We start from the raw sequence: 23,843 nt of genomic DNA, 5'->3' as shown, positions 1-23,843 counted from the left end.
ATTAGTTTTGCAAAAGAACTTAATTAAGCTTCGTTTGTATTACTAAACTGGTTTCATCTGCTCAGGGAAACTTCAAGGCTGGTCTCCGTTTATTTTTTACTTTAACAATTAACCACTTTTGATCATTGTCTCAGCAGACTGAGAGGATGACAAACCAGAATAGCATTGTTCTCCGTTACCACAGTTGATGTAGTCAGGCCAAAGAATCACACATTTACTGTTTCTATTAATAGCATCAGGCCGAGGGCCATGTAGTCACCAACCTCACCATTTACGTGCTTGATGTTGATTTGGTGTGTGAATGGCTACTGAAAGACATTTAAAACCCTTGAGAGTATATAACACGTTAGAAAGGTTAATATGATGACTATAGAGAGAATTTCCCAGAGCAGAGATTCCCAATATTTAATCAACTAAATAAATCAAGTAGGTTTCAGTTTGTTAAAAGTTGTTTGCATAGGTACAACATGATGTATTAGCAAATATATATCCCCATGAGTACTTAGGACAGGATGAACATAAGAATGTTTTATTTCAGGAGGTGGTGTTGCAGGTGAGCTTCCACCTAAATTAGGCCTCTATGTGATGTCAGCAATCAGGTAATTTAACAAGAGGCATTTCTATGGAAATAAAAGAAAAACAAAGGTTAATAGTTTGAGCAAATTATAAATTCAGTTTCTGAGTTTGGAGAGTGGCCAGCTGTAAAGTTTGGATTTGAAGCATTTTTAGATGGAGTGAGAGTAAGCAGTGGCAATCTGACAGATTTTTCTGGTTTGCAGTTTGAATATCTCTGATGATCTGAGTGGCCCACATAGCAATAGTCACGAAGATTGTGCACATGTCAGCTGTTGGAGTGATCTCTCTAAAGTTTATGTTAAGTTGTCTAGGTTTAGCTTGTATAGCTTCAGGAAAAAGGCAGTTTTGGTTTCATAGTGATTCCAAGTCAAAAGCGTAGGAGAAAAATTGGAAATGTTAATTTGGAGAGTTCTAGCCAATATTGGAGGAAACTAGAAGAATTCAGGATCCAGTTCAGAATACAGGCAGAAAACAAATCTAGTAAAAAATTAATAAATGGAGTTGGAGCTGCCATCCCAGAGGAAGTGCCTTGTATGCCTTGTGTCTCAAACTTTTGGAATGTTAAAACAGGCCAAAAAATAAAAAAAATAAAAAAATAACCTTTGGATCTGAAGCAACATTGTGTCCCTAGAACTGTTTGCAAAGATAACAAAAAAGGAGGTATTAATGACCACCAGACTGTTGGCTACTGGACTGAACATTGAAAACTTTGTTTAGAATTAGCATCACTGTGTTAGCTTATGCACACCTATAGAAATGCCTTCCTTCTATTGACCTAATTGTTCTCCTTCTTTTTCTCATAAATATCCCTTGCTTTTGTCTCCTAATCAGAACACCATTTGGGTTTCTGCCTGAATCAGTGCTTCCTGAATAGCTATTCCTTTTAGATCACAAATAAGTGCTTGTTGCCTCTCACTTTGGCCTTTTATTTTTAGGTTAACAACCTAAAAGACAATTCACAGTAGTAGAAACTGACATCCACAAAAGTGTATTACTGAAATATAATCTTTCTTTCTATAATCATCCCCATTTCTATCAAAGAAAACTTAGTAAGATTAATTGCAAATTAGTCTAGTTTTATTAAACATGGCTTGATTATTTACATCAGTGCAGCAAGAACCGTGACTGTCCATACAGGCTCTTTTAAATCTGTTGGGACTTTAAATTTCGTTGGGACTTTTCACAAGGAATCTCAGATTAGGTCTTGAAAGTCTCTTTGGGCTAAAAAGCCAAGGACTTATCCAATTATATCCTGTTTTAAGGAGAACGGATTCTTATTGCACTTACACAAATAAATATATTGTCATGAAAAATAGGAATATTTAAAAAAAGTTTCATAATTCTGAAAGTCTCGGGTAAAGAAAAAAAGGTAAAAAGGTAAAGGCTTCAATGTTTATTGTGAAGATACACTTTACCAAATAGCTGTAAGTTATAGATATCTTAAAAGAGGAGAAAAAGGGGTGCTTTAAATCTGGAATACAAAACATTGGAGAACCGGCAGTGATTTACATAAAATCATAAAAATTATAACCATCTTCATAGTTCATTCGATTTTATGTGATTAATTCTTGTTTTGTTTTTCTTGGATTGGTAGTTTTATGAATCAATCAGTATTCCATTAGATTTTTAGAAATCTTACCCTGTTAAGTGTCATAATTTTAAAGTGATCAGACACCTACATTCTAGAGAACTTGTCAGGGTCTTTTTCATGGACCTTTTTGAAGATGAAGTATTTTTGCAGGAACACTTTTGCAAAAGCATCAGAGTAAAACAATAACTGTGTGCAAATGGTGAAAAACTTAAAAATTGCCATGGTTAAAGATCTGATGAGAGTTCACATACACATATAAAGAAAATGATGCAATTAACAAGTAAATTTGGTTATTTCTATGACATATAACAATTCAAGATAATAACTAGAATTATGACTGATAACATTATACCAGGATATATCAGAATTTTTGGAAATTTCATGTAATTTCTGGAACACTTATATAAATACAAAATAAAGACTGCTTAGTATTACTTTTTTATTTGACAATGATTCTCATGTAGTTTAACATGTCAAATGATTAGTTTGTTCTTTTTATTCCTTAGATTCCACATATAAGTGAAATCATATAGTGTTTATCTTTCTCTGTCTGACTTAAATACCTTCTAGGTCCATCAAAGCAATATCTTTTTCCATCTCCTTCCTTTTAGTCTGTGTGTGTCTTTTAATCTGAAGTGAGTCTCTTGTAGGCAATATATGTAGGGGTCTTGTTTTCTTATCCTTTCAGCCACTCTATCTTTTGGTTGGAGCACTTAATTCTTTTCCATTTGAGGTGTTTATTGATAGGAATGTAGTTGTTACCATTCTTTATTCCTGTTTTTGATACATGTTTTTTTCTTCTTAAAAAAGTTCCTCCAACATTTCCTGTAATATTGGCTTAGTGGTGATAAATTCCTTTAGCTTATTTTTTGTCTGGGAAGCTCTTTATCTGTCCTTCAACTCTAAATGATAGCTTTGCTGGATAAAATATTCTTGGTTGTAAATCCTGGGTCTTCATCCTGTTGAATATTTTTTGCCAAGATCTTCTGTCCTGTATAGTTTCTTTTGAGAAATCAGCTGCCAGTCTTATGGGTGTTCGCTTATAGGTAACTATCTGTTTTTTCTCTTGCTGCTTTTAATGTTCTTTCTTTGTATTTAACCTTTGGCATTTTAATAATGATGTGTCTTGGTGTGGGCCTCTTTGGATCCCTGGTTTTGGGGATTCTCTGAGCTTCCTGGGGTTTTATGTCCATTTCCTTCACTGGGTCGGGGAAGTTTTTCATCATTATTTCTTCAAACAGCTGTTCAACATCTTGATTTTCTTCAGGTTGCCGATCAGACAGATATTTGGACCCTTAATCGTGTCCCATATACTCCTTAAATTATTTTTATAGTCTTGGCATCTTATATCTTGCCATTCTGATTGAGTGTCCTTGGCTTTCCTGTCCTCTAGATAGGGCATTTGATCCTTTTCTTTATTCACTTTGTTTATTCCTTTGTTTATTCCATTTAACATACTTCTAATCTCAGATGTGTTCTTCATTTCAGACTGGATCCCTTTTATAATTTCCATTTCTATTTTTATGTTTTTTATCTCTTTGTTGAAGTTCTCACTGAATTTATCTACACTTCCCAAAAGATCTTGAGCATCTTTACAACCAGTGTTTTGAACTCTGCATCTGTTAGATTACTTGACTCCATTATATCTGGATCTCTCTGTTCTCATATGGTTTCTGCTTCTTTGTCTTCCCATTTTGGCTGCCTTTCTGTGTCCATTTCGATGTACTAAGCAAAGCTCCTAAGTCTTCCAGTCTTATTAGTGTGGATTTGTGAAGTAGGTGTCCTGTGACACAGTCCTGAGAGAGGTTCAGCTGCAGGCCAAACTTAGCCCAAGACTCTACCCCTTGGGGCCACCTGTTAAAATTCAGCAAGCAAACCACAGATGCTGTGCTTATAGTTGCCTCAAAAGGCCACACCAGAAACTGAGGCCAGCTGCCTCCAATGTGAGTCTAGGTGCTGCTCAGCAAGAAGTACGGGGCTCGCTGAGAATACACCTGGATGTGGCTTGGGTGAGGCCACGAATTGGGGGAGGCAGGGTTTCAGGGAATCTTCTGGGCAGGGAGACCTCTGTTATCTAGTTCGATGACTTCAGGCCTATGACAGCGCTGTGTCTGCGCCCTGGGAGCAGGGAGGGCTCAACAGGGATTAATGGATACTGCCGGCACTTCTGTACAGAGCAAATCGCGCCTTGGCCCTCACTCTAACAATGTCTCCCTGTAAGTCCCTGGTGACCCCTTTGCACAGCCGAATCAACACTGGTGCTCAGAGTGAGTGGGTCTGAGATAATCTGCTCTTGGACGCAGCCCCTTTAAGAAGAGTCTGCTGCTACGGCAACCTCTGTCTCACTCAGCTGCTTGAGACTGGGCAGCCCGCGTCCTCGCCCAGTCCTACCTTCTGCTGTTGCAAGGCGATTTCTTGGATTTCTCCCTAGTTGAATGGCTCGTTCATCAATATCCTAGGTGATTTTTCCTTGCTGCTGCTCCTTGATTCCATCACAACTTTTCGAGAACATATTTTTTGAGATGATCTAGGGACCCTCTGGAAAATCTCAAAGCCAGTTCAAAGTCAATAAGATTTCATTTAGAATTTGATTTCGGGGAAGATTGTCTAGAATACCAAAAGATTTGGAAACATTGGATAAAATAGGATCATAGATCATTGTTTCTTTCCTTTAGCATTATATCATAAGCACTTCTCTGTTCTTAAATGTTATTTGAATTCTCTTATCATGTAACATTCAATAAAAGAATATAAGCAATGGATATGAAAAGCAAATAATAACATGATTACCCATGACCCCCTCAATGATTAATAACGTTGAAGGCATGTATGTGTCCAAGAGCCTCTGTCTCTCAATTTCTTGCCCAAGGTAACCACTCTCTGAAATGATGTGCATCTATGTGTGTATATTTCTTTAAAAAAAATTTAAATTACAGTTGACAGTCAATATTATGTTTGTTTCAGGTATATAGCGTAGTGGTTAGACACTTATATAATTTACGAAGTGATCCCCCTGATAATTCTAGTAACCACCTGGCACCACACATGGTTATTGCAATATTATCAACTATATTCACTATGGTGTACTTTACATCCTGTGACTATTTTGTAACTGCCAATTTATACTTCTTAATCTTGTCACTTTTTTCACCCAGCCCCCAAGCCCCCTTACATCTGGCAACAATCAATTTGTTCTCTGTATCTATGAGTTTGTTTCTGTTTTGATTATTTATTTATTTATTTATTTATTTAGATTCTACATATAAGTGAAATCATATGACATTTGTCTTTGACTTATTTCACTGAGGACCCTTTAGGTCCATCCATGTTGTCGCACATGATAAGATTTTATTCTTTTTTTATGACTAAGTAAAATTCCATTGTATTTACCACATCATCTTTATTCAATTACCTATAAATGCTTTCATATCTTGGCTATTGTATATGAAATGTCCTTCTTTGTCTCTTGTTATAGCTTTTGTTTTAAAGTCGATTTTGTCTGACATAAGTATTGCTACCCCAGCTTTTATTCATTTCCATTTGCATGAAGTATTTTTTTTCCATCTCTTTACTTTCAGTCTCTCTGTGTGTTTTAATCTGAAGTGATTCTCTTGTAGGTAGCATAGGTGCGGGTCTTGTTTTCTTCTCCATTCAGCCACTCTATGTCTTTGGATTGAAGCATTTAATCCATTTAAATTTAAAATAATTAATCTACGTGTATGTTTTAAATCATTCTATCACACACACACACACACACACACACACACACATACACACACATATAGAGAGAGAGAGGGGCGGGGTGGGGAGGGAGAGAAAAATCTACCAAATTTAAACCGCTAAAGGAATGACCTTCCTCCCATTTTTTAATTCATTCTCTGGAGATGAGCATATAAAAGTGGACCAAAAATCTAACATACTCTTCTAAAAATCCTAAAATATAATCTGGGCCTGGTATTTTTTGTGGGAAGATTTTAAATCACCAATTTCATTTAATGATTATATGACTTTTCAGGCTTTTTACTGTTTTATTGATCCCATTTTGGTAAATGATATTTTATTAGCAATTTATTCATATCATCTACCTTTTTGTAGTTAAGAGCTTAAACTCTGGGGCCAGATTGCCTGGGCTAAAATTCTAGCTCTTCCATGTTCATGAAGTTGTACTACATGACCTTCAAAAGCTTACTTAACTTTCCTGAACCGTGGTTTTCTCTTCTGTAAAATGTGGATAATAAGAAAATGTAACTCTCATTAGGAAGATTAAATGAGTTAATACATATAAAGCACGTGGAAAAGTGCATAGCTTAGAGCAACCATTCAATAAATGTTAGCTATACTATTACTATCACCTTATCTTTACTTTCTTTGAGTTTATTTATTTTCCTTTTCCAACTACTATAGTTGAAAGTTTAGCTCATTAATTGTCATCTTTTTTCTTTTCTAATGAAAGCATTTAAGGCTATAAATTTTCCATTGAAGCACTACTGAATTATGTGGCTTCAGGACAAGGACTGGAGGGATGGCCGCCATTGTCCCTGTGTTGAGCCCTCCTTCTATGCAGCCTACAGGCGGGAACCATCTTGCCTGTGTTGAGCCCTCCCCCGACATGGCCAAATCCCAATCTGCAGTGACTTGGTGAAATCTGTTTGCCCCACCCAACTCAAGAATTGCTGGAGGCATATTCCTGGCTGGGCACCCAGCCCTGCCTAGCCCTCTTAGGAGGAGAATATTTTGGCAGCAGTTGGCAGGCTTTGGCTTGAGCACCTCTGAACATGGTTTGGGTGGCAGGCGACCAGCCTCAGCCCAAGTTGCAGTGTTTCTTGAATAAATCTTGGGGGTCTGTGGGTCCCAGGCAGGTGGTATCTGTCCCTAGTGTGATCTGAGACTTCTGCAAATGGCCACAGGCTCAGCACTGGCACCAAATCTGGGTCAGCACTAACCTGGGGAGAGCCGCCCACCCCATCCTGGTGACTTCCTGTGACCTCGTCTCACCCAACTGCATACCACCCAGGACTCCTTCAAATGTTGAGCCTTGGAGCAGCTGGCAGACAGCTTCAGACCTTGGGGTGCCCTGGAGTATTTGTTGAGCTGCCCCAGACCGGGTGCTGGTGGCAGCCAGTCTCAGTTTGCTATGTGACCTCTCTCAAATGCCTCCAGGTCCAGCACAGGCAGTGACCAACTTCAGATCACTTTGTAGCTCCTACCAGGCAGCCCTGGGTAGTCACAGGCAGCAGCTGATCTTGGTCTGCACAGAAGCCCCTCCCAAGGCACCAAATACAGAACCAATACATTTGAAGGCTGGCGTCAGACCACAACAGAGCACCACCTGATTCGCCTCACAAGCTGCTCACCCAAAGGGTGGTATCAATAAGCACGTGAGTTCACTGGGGTGAATCTCATTCTGTGAAGTCAGCCCCCACACAGCAGATTATACTCTTTGGGTGCGGCCAGTCCTCACAACCAGTGAGCCTGAGAGTCAATCCCATTCACTGATGTGTCAATTGCAACCAAGGCTTAACTACAATAGGAGAGCACACACAACCTACATAAGAGACGCTCCCAGAGCACCTGATCAGGGAATGCAGGTGATCAGAGAGACTACACCACTAGGCCACAGAGGACACCTACTACATAAGGCCACCTGGCCAAGACTGGGAGATAGCAAATCTACTTAATACATAGAAATGAACACAGAGAAGCAGCAAAAATGAGAAAATAAATAAACATGTCCCAAATGAAAGACAGGAGAAAATTTCAGAAAAAGAACTATATAAAATGGAGGCAAGAAACCTACTAGATGTAGCATTTAAAAATTTGGTTATAAGGATGCTCAGTGAACTTAGTAGAATAGATGATCTCAGCGAGGACTTCAACAAAGAAATAGTAAGCATGAAAAAAGACATAGAAACCATAAAAAGAATCCATCAGAAATGAAGAATACACTAGAAGGAATCGACAGTAGATTAGATAAAGCAGAGGCTTGAATCAGCAATTTAGAAGACAAGGTAGCATAAAATAGCCAATCAAAACAGCAAAAAGAAAAAAAGAATAAAAAAAAGTGAGGAAAGTTTATGGGATCTCTGGGACAACATCAAGCGTAACAATGTTCGCATCATAGGGGTACCAGAAGGAGGAGAGAGAGAGAGAGAGAGGAGAGAGAGCAGAGAGAGAGAGAGAGAGAGAGAGAGAGAGAGAGAGAGAGAGAGAGAGAGAGAGAGAGAGGGGAGAGGAGAGAGTGTGTGCATGGGATGGAGAAACTGTTTGAAGAAATAATGGTGGAAAACTTCCCTAACTTGGTGAAGGAAATAGAGATACAAGTCCAGGAAGTTCGGAGTCCCAAACAAAATGAACCCAAACAAACCTATACCAAGACACATCATAATTAAAATGCCAAAGACAAAGAGAGAACCCTAAAAGCAACAAGAGAAAGGCAGCTAGTTACTTATAAGAGAGCTCCCATAAGACTCTCAGCTGATTTCTCAACAGAAACTTTGCAGGCCAGAGGAGATAAGCATGAAATATTCAAAGTTATGAAAAGCAAAGACCTACAACCAAGACTATTCTATCCAGCAAAGTTATCATTTAAAATTGAAGGTGAGATTAAGAGCTTCCCAGACAGGAAAAGCTAAAGGAATTTATCACCACCAAACCAGTGTTACAAGTAAGGTTAAAGGGACTTTTTCAAGAAAAAGAAGGGGGAAAAACCTATAAATATGAATAATAAAATGGCAATAACTATGTACCTATCAATAATCACTTTAAACGTAAATGGATTAAATGCTCCAATTAAAAGCCATAAGGTAGCTGAATGGATAAGAAAACAAGACCCATACATATGCCGTTTACAAGAGACCCACTTCAGACTGAAAGACACACAGACTAAAAGTAAAAGGATGGAAAAAGATATGTCATGCAAATGAAAATGAAAAAAAGCTGGGGTAGCAATATTTATATCAGACAAAATAAACTAAAACAAAGGCTGTACTAACAGACAAAGAAGAACATTACATAATGATAAAGAGATCCAACAAGAGAACATAGATATATAAAGCAAATATTGACTGACATGAAGAGAGAGATTGACAGTAATACAGTAATAGTAGAGGACTGTAACACCCCATTGACACCAATGAACAGATCTTCAGACAGAAAATTAACAAGGAAACAGTGACATTTCACCCCAACGCAGCAGAATATACATTCTTCTCAAGTGCACATGGAACATTTTCCAAGACAGACCATGTTAGGCCACAAAACAAGTCTCAATACATTTATGAATATTAAAATCTTATCAAGTAACTTCTCTGACCACAATGGTATGAATCTAGAAATCAATTACAAGAAAAAAAAACCCTGAAAAATACACAAACACATGGAGGCTAAATGCTACTAAAGAAGAATGACTAACAATGAGATTAAGGAAGAAATCAAAAAATACTTTGAGACAAATGAAAATCAAAACATAATGACTCAAAATCTATGGGCCACAGCAAAAGCAGTCCTAACAGGAAAATTCATAGTCATACAGGCCTATCTCAAGAAACAAGAAAATTCTCAAAAAAAACCAATCTAAACCTACACTTAAAGGGACTAGAAAAAGAACAGCAAATAAAGCCCAAAGTGAGTAGAAGGAAGGAAATAGTAAAGACCAGAGTGGAAATAAATGATACAGAGTCTAATAAAACAATATAATAGATTGGTGAAACCAAAATCTGATTCTTTGAAAAGATAAAATTAATAAACCTTTAACCAGATTCATCAAGAAAAAAAGAGGACCCAAATAAATAAAATCAGGAATGAAAGAGATAAAGTGACAACTAATTCTACAGAAATACTAAGGATTATAAGAAAACACTACAAGCAATTACATGACAACAAATAGGACAATCTGGAAGAAATGGACAAATCCCTAAGAACATACAATCTCCCAAAACTTAGTCAAGAAACAGAAAATCTGAATTGACCAATCACTACTAACAAAATCAAATTGATAATAAAAAAACTCCCAACAAACAAAAGTCCTGGACCAGATGGCTTTGCAGGTGAATTTTACCAAACATTCAAAGAAGAATTCACACCTATATTTCTCAAACTATTCCAAAATACTCAAGAAGAAGGAGAGCTCCAAAGCTTATTTTATGAGGCCATTATCCTGATTCCCAAACCAGACAAAGACATTATAAAAAAAGAAAATTATAGGCCGATATCCCTGATGAACATAGATGTAAAAATCCTCAGCAAAATATTAGGAAGCTGAATTCAGTAATACATTAAAAAGATCACACACCATGATCAAGTGGGATTTATTCCTGGCACGCAAGATTGGTTAAATATTTGCAAATCAATTAATATGACATACCACATTAACAAATTGAAAGCTAAAAATCATATGATCATATCAATAGATACAAAAAAAGCATTAAACAAAATCCAGCATCATTTATAATAAAAACTCTCAGCAAAGTGGGAATAGAGGGAACATACCTCAAAATAATAAAAGCCATATATGACTAACCTACAGCTAACATCACATTCAATAAAGAAAAGCTTAAAGCATTTTCCTTAAGATCAGGTAGTCCACTTTCACCACTTTATTCAACATAGTATTGGAGATCCTAGCCACAGAAATCGAATAAGGAAAAGAAATACAAGACATCCAATTAGGAAAAGAAGTAGTAGAACTGTCATTATTTGCAGATGACATGATACTATGTATAGAGAACGCTAAAGACTCTACCAAAAAACTGTTAGAACTGAAAAATGAATTCACTGAAGTAGCAGGATATGAAATTAATATTCAGAAATCATTTGCATTTTTATACACCAATAATGACCTATCAGAATGAGAAATTAAGAAGACAATTTCATTTACAATTGCATCAAAAACAATAAAACACCTAGGAATAAATTTAACCAAGAGATGAAAGACCTGTACTCAAAAAAATTATGTCTTTGAAGGAAGAAATTCAAGATGACACAAATAAATGGAAGCATTTACTGTGCATATGTGTAGGAAGAATTAACATCGTTAAAATGTCCATACCACCCAAAACAATCTATAGATTTAATGCAATCCCTATTAAGATACTAATGGCATTTTTCACAGAACTAGAACAAATAATCCAAAAATTTATATGAAACCACAGAAGACCCTGAATAGCCAAGGCAATCTTGAGAAAGAAAAATAAAGTTAGAAGTATTGCACTATCTTATATTAAACTATACTACAAGGCTATAGTAATCAAAACAACATGGTGCTGGTGCAAAAACAGACACATGGAACTGAATAAAGAACCCAGAAATAAATCCACACCTATATGGTCATTTAATCTATGACAAAGGAGGCAAGAATATGCAATGGTGTAAAGACAGTCCCTTCAATAAATGGTGTTGGGGAAACTGGATAGAACCATGTAAAAAAAAAAAAAGAAAGAAACAGGATCACCTTCTTATTCCATATACAAGAATAAGCTCAAAATGAATTAAAGACTTAAATGTGAGACCCCAAATCATAAAACTCTCAGAAGAAAACATAGGCAGCAAACTCTCTGACATTGTTCTTAATGACATTTTTTCTGCTATATCTTCTCAGGCAAGGGAAACAGAAAACAAACAAACAAACAAAACAAAATAAATGGGAGTACATCAAACTAGAAGGTTTTTGTTCAGCAAAGGAAATCATCAACAAAACGAAAAAACAACATAGCAAATGGGAGAAGATATTTACCAATGATACATTTGAGAAGGGGTTAATATCCGAAATTTATAAAGAACTCATACAATTCAACACCAAAAAAGAAACACAAAAAATCCAGTTAAAAAATGGGCAGATGACATAAATAGGCATTTCTCCAAAGAGGGCATACAGATAGCCAATAGATATAGGAAAAGATTCAACGTTTCTAATCATCAGAGAAATGCAAATTAAAAGCACAATGAGATATTACCTCACACCTGTTAGAATGGCTATCATCAATAAACCAAAAAGCAAGTGTTGGCAAGGACGTAGAGAAAAGGGAACCCTTGTGCACTATTGGTGGGATTGCAAATTGGTACAGCCAGTATGGAAAACAGTATAGAGATGCCTCAAAAAATTAAAAACAGAACTATCTTACGACCCAGCAATCTTGCTTCTGGGTATTTATCCGAGGAAAACCAAAATACTAATTCGAAAGGATATATGCAACCCTATGTTCACTGCAGTGCTATTTACAGTAGCTAAGAAATGGAAGCAAGCTAAGTGTCCATTGATAGATGATTAAGTAAAGAAGATATGGTACATAATGGAATATTACTCAGCCATAAAAATGAAATTTACCATTTGCAATGACATGAATGGATATTATGTTCAGTGAAATGAGTCAGAGAAAGACAAATACCATATGATCTCACTTATAAATGTAACCTAAAGAACAAAATAAATGAACAAACAAAAAGAAATAAACTCTTCGATATAGAGAACAAACTGGTGATTGCCAGATGGGAGGGGGCTATGAGCTGGGTGAAAGGCGAAGGGATTAAGAAGTACAAATTGGTAGTTACAAAAAGCCATGGGGATGTGAAGTGCAACATACGGAATACAGTCAATAATATTGTAATGACGATGTACAGTGTGAGGTGGGTATGAGACTAATCAGGGGGATCACTCTCTAAATTATATAAATGTCTATTATGCTGTATACCTGAAACTATTATAAAACAATAATTACTGTCAATTCTAAAAATTAAAAAAAAAGAGCATGTGAGAGTAGTCACATACAAGAAATACAAAAATGTAAAAAATCCTAATGTGATCAGATAAAGAAAACTTGATAAAAAAGTCCAAATTTTAATTGTGTGTGCAGATTCCATATGTTTATTAAATCAAACTTATTTTATTGTTTAACTCTTCTATACCTTACTATTTTTAAAAAGTCTTTATGATTTATGAATAATGAGAGATGTATTGAAAATTTCTATTGTGTTGGTGGATTTGTCACTTCTTCAGTCTTTAAAATTCAATTTTGCTTTATATATTTTGAGACTATTTTTTAGTGCATTCAAGTTTAGAATTGTTATATCTTCATCTTAAGTTGAAACTTTTATGATGTAGTGGTCTTTATGCTTACTAATTTGTCTTAAAGCCAATTTGTCTGCTATTAGTATAGTTACCTCATTCTTTTGGTTAATATTTATCTTGTATATATATTTTTTCATATTTTAGTGTCCTTATGTTTTAGAAGGATCTCTGGACTAATTTTAACCTAAGTAGACAATTTCTCTGTTTCACTGATGAGATTAGTCTATTCACATTTATGTGATTTCTTATGTATTTGGGCTTATTTCTATCATAATATTAACACTACTTTTTTCTATGCTTCTTTCTCCCATTGTTTTCCTTTAAAAATTAATTAAATTGTTATTGTTTGTTTTCTTATTCTATTCTCCCCTGCCCCACTGGTTTGGAAATTACATTCTTTGTTATCTTTTTATGATTTACCATTGGAATTAAATTAAATTTATTTATTTATTTTATTTATTGTTTTTTAAGTTTTTATTATGGTGACATTGGTCAACAAAATCCAGTAGTTTCAGGCATACAATTTAATAATAGGCACGTACATACATTGTATTGTGTGTTTGCCGCCCATAGTTAGATTTCTTTCTGTCACCACATTATTGACTCCTTTTTACCATTGGAATTTTAGTATAAATATTTAATAAATTTAAAGTGAATATCATAGCCCCTTTTCTCTAAAAAATATGAATACTTTGAGTACTTTAACTTTGATCATCTTCTCTCTATATGTTATTGTCCATTATTTGAGTTTTTTGATTTATTTTGAAATGCCACAAATTAGTCATTATCATTACTATTATTATAGAGAGACAGTGTTATTTACCAACATGTTTACCAGTTTCTTTGCTTCATCTTTCTTCTTAAACCTCTGACCTTAATTCTGGGATAAATTTTCTCCCCTAAGGTTCATCCTTTGGAAACTACTTTATTGAAAGTCTGATGAGAGTCAACTCTCTCAGTTGTCTATCTGAAAATATCTTTATTTCATGTTCATTCATGAAAGATAGTTTTGTCGAGTATACAATTTTAATTTGATGCTTGTTTTCTCTTAGCTCTTTGAAGATATTTTATTGTCTCTGGCTTCCAATTTTTCCTGTTAAGAAGTTTGCTGACAATATAATTATCGATCTTTGGTAGTGAACTATTTTCTCTCCATCTCCTTTTAAGAACTTCTGTTTTTAGTGTTCTTCAGTTTCACTACAAGGTATCTGGGTGGGTGTCAATTTTTTTAAGCATATAATTCTATGATTTTATTAGATTCATGGAGTTTTGCAACCATTACCCCAGTCAATTTTAGAACATTTCATCACTTCAAACAGAAACCTTGTACTCTGGGACTCTCAACCCCTAATTCTCTCCATCTCCCTCCCCCAGCCCTAAGCAACCATTAATTAATTTTCTGTCTCTATGTATTTGCCTATTGTGGACATTTTGTATGAATGAAATTATATAACGTGGTCTTTTGCGACTGGCTACTTTCACTTAGTGTATTTTCCAAGGTTCATTCATTTTGTAACATGTATCAGTACTTCATTCCTTTTACTGGCTGAAAATTTCATTGTATAGATATGCTACTTTTAATTTAATCCATTTATCCATTGATAGACATTTGGGTTTTTACCTTTTGGCTATTATGAATAATGCTGGTGTAAACATTCATGTACAAGATTTTATGTGAATCGATGGGTCATATGACATCTCTATGTTTAAGCATTTGATGAATTGCCATACTGTTCTCCAAAGTGGCTGCATTCCCAATAGCAGTGTATCAAGATTCTGATTTCTTCACATCTTTGCCAACACTCATCATCTAACTTTTTGATTCTAGCCATCTTAGTGTGTATGAAGTGGTATTCCATCGTGGTTTTAATTCGCATTTCCCTGACGTCAAATGATGTCAAGGATCTCTTCCTGTGCTTACTGTCCATTGTATATTTTCCTTGGAGAAATGGTCTTTCAGATCTTTTTTTCCGTTTTCAAATTGGGTTATTTGTCTTTTTATTACTGAGTTGTAAGTATTTTTACATATTCTAGATACAAGTTCCTTATCAGATAGATGATTTGCAAATATTTTATCCCATTCTGTGAATTGTCTTTTTACTTTCTTGATGGTGTCCTTTGAAGAACAAAAGTTTTTAATTAAGATGAGACCAACTTACCTTTTTTTCATTTGTTGCTCATGTTTTTAGTGTCATATCTAAGAATTCTTTGCCCAATCTAATGTCATAAAAATTTACTTTTATGTTTTCTTTTAAAAGTTTTTTATCTTTTGGTTTTATATTTAGATCTTTGACCTATTTTGAGTTAATTGGATGTGTAGATTACTGCATTTCAATAAGTCTGGGACATTTTCATTCATTATTTCTTTGAATATTTTTTTCTGCTTTGTTTTGTTCTCTCTCTCCTTTCCTCTGGTACTCCCATTATGCATATGTTGTTGTGCCTAATAGTGTCCTACATTTCTCCCAGGCTCTGTTCATTTTTCTTCATTCTTTTTCTCTCTGTTCTTTGGTTTGTGTAATCTCTATTAATCTACTTTTAGGTTCACCAATTTTTTCTGCTGCCAGTTCAAATCTACTATTGAGCACCTCTAGTGAATTTTAAAAAAATTCGGTTAGACATTTCAACTCCAGAATTTCCATGTTTAGAAAACAATTTCTATCTTTTTACTGATTCTCTATTTGATGCAACATTGTCATGATACCTTCATTTCTTTAGTCATTTTTTTTTTCAGTTCTGTGAGCATATCTGTAATGGCTACTTTGAAACCTTTTTCTGTTAAATCTGACATCTGGTTGCCATCATAGGCATTTTCTCTTGCCCTTTTTTTTGTCTGTTGTATTAATTATACTTTATTTTTCTTTACACACCTCATAATTTTTTGTTGGAAACTGAACATTTTAGATAACATATTGTAGCAACTCTATCTGTTGGTTCCTTCCCCTCTTTCTTGGTGTTATTTGCTTGTTTATTTGTTTAGTGACTAGATGGATAATTTTAGTAAAGTCTATTTCACTCCATAGAGTTAAACCTCTGACGTTGTTCCTCAAGGAGGCACAGTTGAGGGTATGCCTACAGTCACCCTGAGATGACAATGGTATTGGTATGTCTCTCTTCCTCTACTCTACTAACTATTGGCTGATTGTTCTATTGTTTTCCATAACGCCCTGGGTATAAATAGCTGTACAAACTAATCCAATCACCTTGTGACTTCTTTGAAGGAATAGTTTCTGAGTTCACTGCTTGATATTCATTTTGATCCCAGGAAGGCTCCTTCCACCTCTGTTTTTTTTTTTTTCCTGCAAACTAGCCAGCCTACAGTCTAGGTTGTATCGTTGTTAAATTCAGGATCCACAAATATCCTCCCAATTGACTTATACCACAACCTCCGCTGTTCTTGAGAGTACCCTCAGGCTTGAGCTTTTCCATGCTCCCTTAAAAATGAAGTCAGTTCCTCTGGGAAAAAATAAGGAGCTATCTATATTATCTATTTTATACCCTGCTTCTTCCCCCATGCAAAATCCCTGAGCCAGAGCTTTGGACCTGGAGGTAGAGACAATGGCAAGTTTCTCTCTGAGTGATACTCCTGTTCTAGAAGCTCAGCACTTAGTGTATGGGGGGTGGTCAGCAACCTGAGATTTTCCCCCCCACATATATACCTTTACTGTGAGCTGCATTTAAAGCAAATGGAACACTTCCAGCAATAGTAAAAAAAATTAATTTAAAAAGCAGGGATTTGGTGAAGCTGCCTAGATGGAACCCTTGGGAGCTCATACATAGATGCCGATCTAGAGCAGAAGGAAGAGGACTCCATAGCCCATGAAGAGTGAGGCCATCAAGGAGATGAGGAGCTCTTTGTAGATGTCCCAAGAGTACTTGGTGGAGGTGACCTCATAAATGAAGAACCAGGTGGTGAAGAACATGTCAATGGCCAACAGCACCACGGTCAGATGGGGGAAGACAGCCTGGCTTACTGGGCTGGTGTATCTGCTCATGGCCTCGAGCTCCATTTTGCCGGGTGCTAGGTAATCTGCTGCTCCGCCCAACCTGAGATTTTATTTTTTCGGCTTGCCTGTCCTCATGGGGAAACCCTTGCCTCCCACTCTAGGGCAAGGGTGATTGGGGCTCCACTACTCTCAGCACACTGTACCCAAGGTAGAACCCCCATTACACAAGTTGAGAATAGGAGAGAAAGGAGTCCTTACTCACCTGGGACTTAGCCTCAACAAAAGGTCCCTGGAGGCATAATGAGAAATGCTGACATCCTATTCCTACTGAGAAGAAAGCCTTCTGTTTGGGAATTAGTGGGAGGGGGAGGCCTGTGTTCCTGGCTGTAGCGGTCTGGAGTGGTCTTTGGCTTGCTAGGTTGGGAAAGGGGAGGGAAGGAGGCAGTGGTCTTTGTTTAGGTATCACAGATTCCCATGTTTTAAAACTAAAATTTCTAGATTTTCTTGAACAAATGTTTCTTCATTTGCAGTTTGCCCTTAGGACCATTTTTAGAGGCTTAAAAAATTTTTTTTTTTAAAACATTGTCACTAGTTTCATGGGGAAGTTGATGAGTAGAGCTCCTTACACTGTCATGCTGGATATTGACCTCTACACATTCATTCTTGATAAAAGAATAAAATACAAAAATAATAAAATATATTTTTCCAATGTTAAACCAAGAACCATGTTTATGAGAAAAAAATAGAAACATTTTTCATTAAAGTCAGGAACAAAAAAAGAATGTCTACTATCACCAATATTGTTTAACAATGTTTTGCAAGTATTAAATTAAGGCAATTAAACAAGAGAAAGAAATTGGAGGTACAAAATTTAGAGATTAGAGGTGCAAAGAAAAGGAGGTAAAATTATAATTATTTGCAGACATAGGATGTATATTTGGCCAATCTGAAATAATCAACTGGAAAATTACTACAAAACTATTATTACTGTAAGAAAATTCAGTAAGTAATATGGGTATCCGTTAATATACAGAAATCGATAGTCTTTATAGATGCAAACAACAATTTAGAAAATACAATAACAGATTCCATTTGTAATGGCAACAAACAAGGTAGAATCTAAATAGGAGTAAACTTGAGAAATGTGTAAGATCTATATAAGGAAATACTACTTAGGTAATCAAAGGAGACTTAGCTAAATGGAAAGGAATACCATAGTCTTGAATAAGAAAACTGTATCATTAAAATATTCTAGGTGGGGACAAATCCTCCCAGATAAAAAAATACTACAAAGTGTCTATAATTATCTATCTATCATCTATCTATCTATCTATCTATCTATCTATCTATCTATCTATCTATCTATCTATCTGTCATCTATCATCTAAATATCTTTCATCTATCTATCATCTATCAGCATTGAGATGAACTCAATTCTTGTCTTTAATGATTTAAAATTCATCATTGTGGCACTGCTGCTTGGCGGGCCAGCGCTGCAGTCTGGGCGGCCATGGGGTAGGAGATGGCCAAGGCACTAGGGGCCAGCTAGTGATGATGAGCAGCAGTGGGGTCCGCTGGCTTGGCCTGGAGAGGGAGTGGTCCCGCAGGTGCCCGTGGCAGCAAACAGGATCCATTTCTGACTGCAGCCCGTTGTTCATCAATGGCGGAAATGGAGCAAGAAAAAGTCAAACTGAGGAAGGGGCTGAGTGCAGATATGGCCTCGTACTGCTGCCCCATGTGTCTTGGGGACAAAGACTAGCTGCTTGGCCAGGCCATCCGGGGTTGGGCCAAGTCTCACAGACTGTCCATCTTACCTGCCCTGGTGGGCACCAAGGAGTCCAGGAGGACAAGCTCTCTGCACTGGCAGTGCCCAGTGACCACTTTCAGACCAAAGACCTGTGTGCTGTAGAACCAATCCCCAGAACATTATGCACATATAGGACCCTGCCGGCCACTGGTTGAAATAGAACAAGTCCCCAAAGTGTTCTCGTTATCAACAAGATCCAGGACACCAGCCTGCTGCAGCCCTTCAAGGAGCTGTGAGTACCTGATGGAGAACAACGTGGTCATGCATGTGGAGAAGGTTCTAGAAGACCCCACCATAGTGAAACCACCGACATGCACTTTTTGGACCAGGGATGGGCCCCTGCTCTACACTTCCTTGGTCTTCCAGGGCAGTGCGCCTCTGGTCATGGCATTTCGCCTGGGTTCCCTGGGCTTCCTGACCCGCTTCAACGTGGAGAACTTTCAGACCCAAGTTACTCAGGTGATACAGGGGAACCCAGTTATTGTTCTTTGGAGCTGGCTGAAGGTCAAGATTGTGAAGGAGCTCAGAGAGAAGAAATTGGCCATCTCCAATGGGACCAGTGAGAAGAGGGTGCTGGCTGCGGACCTGGACATGGAGGTTGGGAAGCAGGTCATGCAGTATCAGGTCTTGAAGGAAGTGGTGATCGACAGAGGCCCTGCCTCTTACCTGTCCAACATGGATGTCTAACTGGATGGGCACCTCGACACCACAGCGATGATGTGATTGTCTCCACCTGGAAGGACAGCACAGCATACGCTGCCACAACCAGAGCTTCCATGATCCACCTGAACATGCTGGCCATCATGATCATGCCCATCTGCCCCCACTTGCTGTCATTCCGGCCTGTCGTGATCCCCGCAGCAGTCAATCTAAAGATCATGCTGTCACCAGAAGCAAGGAACACCACCTGGTGTCCTTTGATGGACAAAAGAGACAGGAGATCTGTCACAGAAACAGCATCAGCATCACTACCTCCTGCTACATGCTCCCCTCCATCTGTGTCCAAGCCCCTGTGAGTGACTGGTTTGAGAGCCTGGCCCAGTGTCTGCACTGGAATGTGTGGAAGAGGCAGGCCCACTTCACAGAGAAGGAGGTCAGCGAGGATGACGGGGAAGGCTAGGCTGTGCTCCTGTCGTCTGCACTCAGGGACCCCAGAGCCCTGAAGCCTTTTTGTCTTTTCTTTTTTCTGCCTCCTTTCTGCTAAGCCTCTGGGAGCAGGCTGGCCTGAACATGTATGTTGTAAACAGTCACACACCTGTGCAGGCATCAGATGTCACATCACTTGTCTGTAGCCAGAGAAAGAGCCTGGAATCTGCCTTTTGTTGATCAGATCAGCCATTTTCAACATTTTAAATCTGACTTTTTTTTTCTTTTTGCATTTCTAAATAAGCCAAGTGAACAGCAGCCAGAGCTCTGAAGCCAATACCACATATCCATCTTGTCAGTCAGAGCCTGTCCCCAGGGCGGGACACTGAGCTGCTTGTTAGGAAACGTCCATGAATCAGTTGATTGAATTCAGAGGGCATCAGAATGGATAGATCTATCTTTTGGTGTCGAAAATACATGTCTCATAGCCAAAAATCTTCCTTCAGCCACCACAATTTTCCGCTTAAGCTTGCACCTTTTCCCTAAAACTTCTCTCTCATAGAGAACACTTACATGAACAGCAGTTGGTGGTTAATTGGTGGGGCTAGGAGGGGCGTGGGTTCCCTCCCTTTTGCTCAAAGGGTCTGCACTGAGGCTGCCCAGACCCTCTTGCCTTGGTCTCTGGCCCTCGTCTCCTATCCCTTCTTTGGCATGACAGGTGCCACAGAGTGCCACGTGGTGGCCCATGAGCCTGGTGGTGCCTTCGTAAGAGGTGGACTCACATTCCTCGTGAATCCGGGTTGGCACCTTCTGTGCCCCAGAAGATATTTTAAATCCTGTGTATACTTTTTAGCGATTCTTTTAAACTCTCCAAGGTGCTTATATACAGATTTTATTGTGCACACATTGAAGATTTCAGGGGACAGAGGTTTGTAAATGGAGCCTTGTTCTGTACTTACGTGTGTTCTGTGTGACATGTGCTGGGACCATCTGTCTAGTCCAGCATGGTCACCACAGGTGTGGGTGACTGTCCATGGAGAGAAATGGGTGACTTTCAGTTAGTAAGCCATGGTCCTGTGTGACACGATTGGGACAAACAGGTTAGTGTGGAGAGTGGTGCCGACATTTCACGTTGATTCTCCTCACTTCTCCCTGTGGGCCCTGGGGTACCAGGAGACTCCCTCATTCCAGCGCTTGCTCCTCCCTCAGCCAGCGGGTGGGGCATGTGTGAGCATGTGCATGTGTATTTGCCTCTTGGTGCCCAGAGCCTGTGTGGGGCCCTTGGTTGGAGTTGAGGCTCAGTTTGTACTTGGCCTTGGCCCATGGCCTTAGGCGTCCTAAATACGGACCTGTTTTTGAGTGACTGATTTGTCTTTGAGCTGCATTTTCATCTGCTAAATTGGTAGGAAAGGAAGGGCTGGGTGCCTACTCTGGGCCTACTTCTGGAGTGATGGGCAGGCCTGTACCTTGACCACTTGGAGGGTCCAGGGCCGCACATGCGGCCACCCTTGGCAGGGTCTACAGAGATGGCTCTGCAGCCTGAGCACCATCTCTGCCGTCTGTGCACATGTTGATCAAGTGCTGTCCCCGACTCTTGCTCCTCTGGGTGCCTCAGCATCTGGACCTCAGTGTGTGCTCAGCAGTCAGCCTGGTGTTGGACCACTGGAGGTGGGCTCTCACCGCCATCTGCCCGCCAGCCGGGCCAGCCTCCCGCAGGCTGAGGGAGCCAAACCTAACTCCCGGCTTTAGGTCAAGAAGAGAGTGGCATTTATACTAGGTTACTTGTTCAGACAAAAAGCAAGTATTAGCCCTAGAGCAGCATGATGTTGGGGTAATCTGGAAGGCTTTGGATTTTTCGAAGTAAATTCTTAATGTTTCATATTGTTAACATCCTGAAAATTTGTTAAATGTTGTTGAAAGCCTTATTGCTATTTTCAGATTCTTTCAATAGATAGATTTGTTTTTAAAACATAAAATAAAATTAATCATTGTATTTAATTATTTTGATGTTCAAATTGTTTCACATTTGACTAGTAGAAGCTGCTTCAGTTTGGTTCCTGTGACCTTGGGACATTACGCCATCATTTTTTTTTTTTTTTAATTCTTTGCTTTCTGGCATAAAAAGTTGTTCCAGACTCATTTTGCACTTACCCCACCATGACCCTGTAATCGGCCATTTCTGAGGAACCCTGGTTTTTTAAGCAAGGAATAGTATCAGAGGAATTCACAGTCTCAAAGGTCCCTCATTCCAGTTTAGAATGGCGACATGACCATCTTCTGGATGTTTGGTAACTACTCCCAAAGATGGCTAAAGCCACGTTGTAGTTTTACAACAAAAGGTAAACATAGGTTTTAAAGATGAGAAGTTAAAGAATTGCATCTGAGTTAGATGCTGCTTATGAACCACTCAACACTCTCCTGCTAAAGCCTCTCTTGGGGCAATAGTTTTGAGTAGTCTTACCTGGTGGGCTCTCCCTGGAGCTGTGAATACCTCTTCCTTCATCCCCTGGGTGGCTTCTCTGATGCCACAGCATTGAACACCTTTGGGATTTGGTCTGCACTTATATTCATGTGATTGTTGGAGAGTTAATACTCAAGGGATCACCTTGAGCGATGGAAAATGGAATGATGGTTAACTTTCTCCAAGATAGTCTTTAGATTCATTTCATAGAACTCCTGGGAAGGCCTAGTGGGGTGAAGCCCCAGTTGCCCTTTGCGGTGGCTACCTCAGTAACTCATTCTTGTGTTTGTTTTCCTTCTTTCCTTGTTTTACTCCTCCTGGCTTTCGTTCCTGCTCCTTGAGATCATTTCCCAAACGCCCGACACAAGCTTTCGTCTTATGTTCTGCTTCCAGAGGGATTCAGGCTAAGATAGCATCACATATATATGATTCAAATGGGAGGGATGCTACTTGCTAATTTACTCACATCTCGCAGGGCAGCTGAATAGTAGGATAAAGCAAAATTAGATTATTTTACATCAGTATCACTTAGAACTCACTGGCTTCTCTGCCTCTGCAATATGTCCTCTACCTCCCTCACATGTTTTGCCCTTCTCTCTCTCTCTCTCCTAATCTTTGTTCTCATGTATCTCTATCCAACTGACCATTCTTCTTCCTTTGCTTTGTAGTTTCTCTAGTCCACCTCTTTCCGCTTCATCATATTTCCGTCTCCTTCATGCCTGTGCTGTTTTTCTGATTCCTCTTGTTTCATTTCCTATTGTTAGCAAAGTTAAGAGTCAACACAGCTTGTTGGACACTTGAGTTCCGTGTCCTTACACTCCTTGCATTGTCTCACAAACCAGAGAGGAAAAGGTGGGCTTAGATCGCATGCTCCCCTAGACCAAGGATTCTGCGAGCTTCGTTGAGTATTAATGGGATTGGCCCTTACAGACATCTCATGAATGTTGGAGAATCAGCACGTGAGGGATATTCAGAGAGCTGATGGGACTTCCGCTCCTCTGATAGCCACGGAAATCATAGAGTGAGGTCTGGGAAGCGCTTCCGAGTGTGTGATCCCTTAGCCCAGTCTTCTCACCCTGATCTCTGCTCTTCAGCTGCATCATGGGTCAGTTTATTCATTCACAGGAGTGGAAAACCAAAACGTGGAGAGGAGGCGAGAGGCTCATGGTGAAGTCTTAGCTCCTTGTTTCCCCCCACGTACAGTGCAAAGCAAGGCCAGTTTCCCCGGAGGTGGCTTGTTTTGCCTCTCTGCAAAACCACCCAAATACATGAATTTGTTCACATTTCAAAAGCACTTTATTACCAAAATGAAC

The 23,843-nt window shown here is 38.6% G+C and overlaps 1 protein-coding gene and 1 pseudogene across 1 annotated transcript; one reads left to right on the top strand and one right to left on the bottom strand.

The window, feature by feature from the left end:
• Positions 1 to 17,017: 17,017 nt before the first annotated feature.
• Positions 17,018 to 17,239, bottom strand: LOC120618006 (transmembrane protein 258-like). The gene has a single exon (XM_039881900.1). It carries the CDS (start codon positions 17,237 to 17,239, stop codon positions 17,018 to 17,020), a length of 222 nt encoding a protein of 73 aa, XP_039737834.1.
• A 1,447-nt stretch (positions 17,240 to 18,686) lies between these two features.
• LOC120617993 (NAD kinase-like) lies at positions 18,687 to 20,103 on the top strand (annotated as a pseudogene).
• Positions 20,104 to 23,843: the final 3,740 nt, after the last annotated feature.

Source organism: Pteropus medius, unplaced genomic scaffold (assembly GCF_902729225.1).
Source record: "Pteropus medius unplaced genomic scaffold, Ma_sr-lr_union100, whole genome shotgun sequence".
NCBI classification, from domain to species: domain Eukaryota; kingdom Metazoa; phylum Chordata; class Mammalia; order Chiroptera; family Pteropodidae; genus Pteropus; species Pteropus medius.
This window is presented reverse-complemented; position numbering and strand designations above follow the sequence as displayed.

Coding starts and splice junctions, on each gene's coding strand:
- LOC120618006 (XM_039881900.1), bottom strand. CDS start 17,239: ATGGAGCTCGAGGCCATGAGCAGATACACCAGCCCAGTAAGCCAGGCT.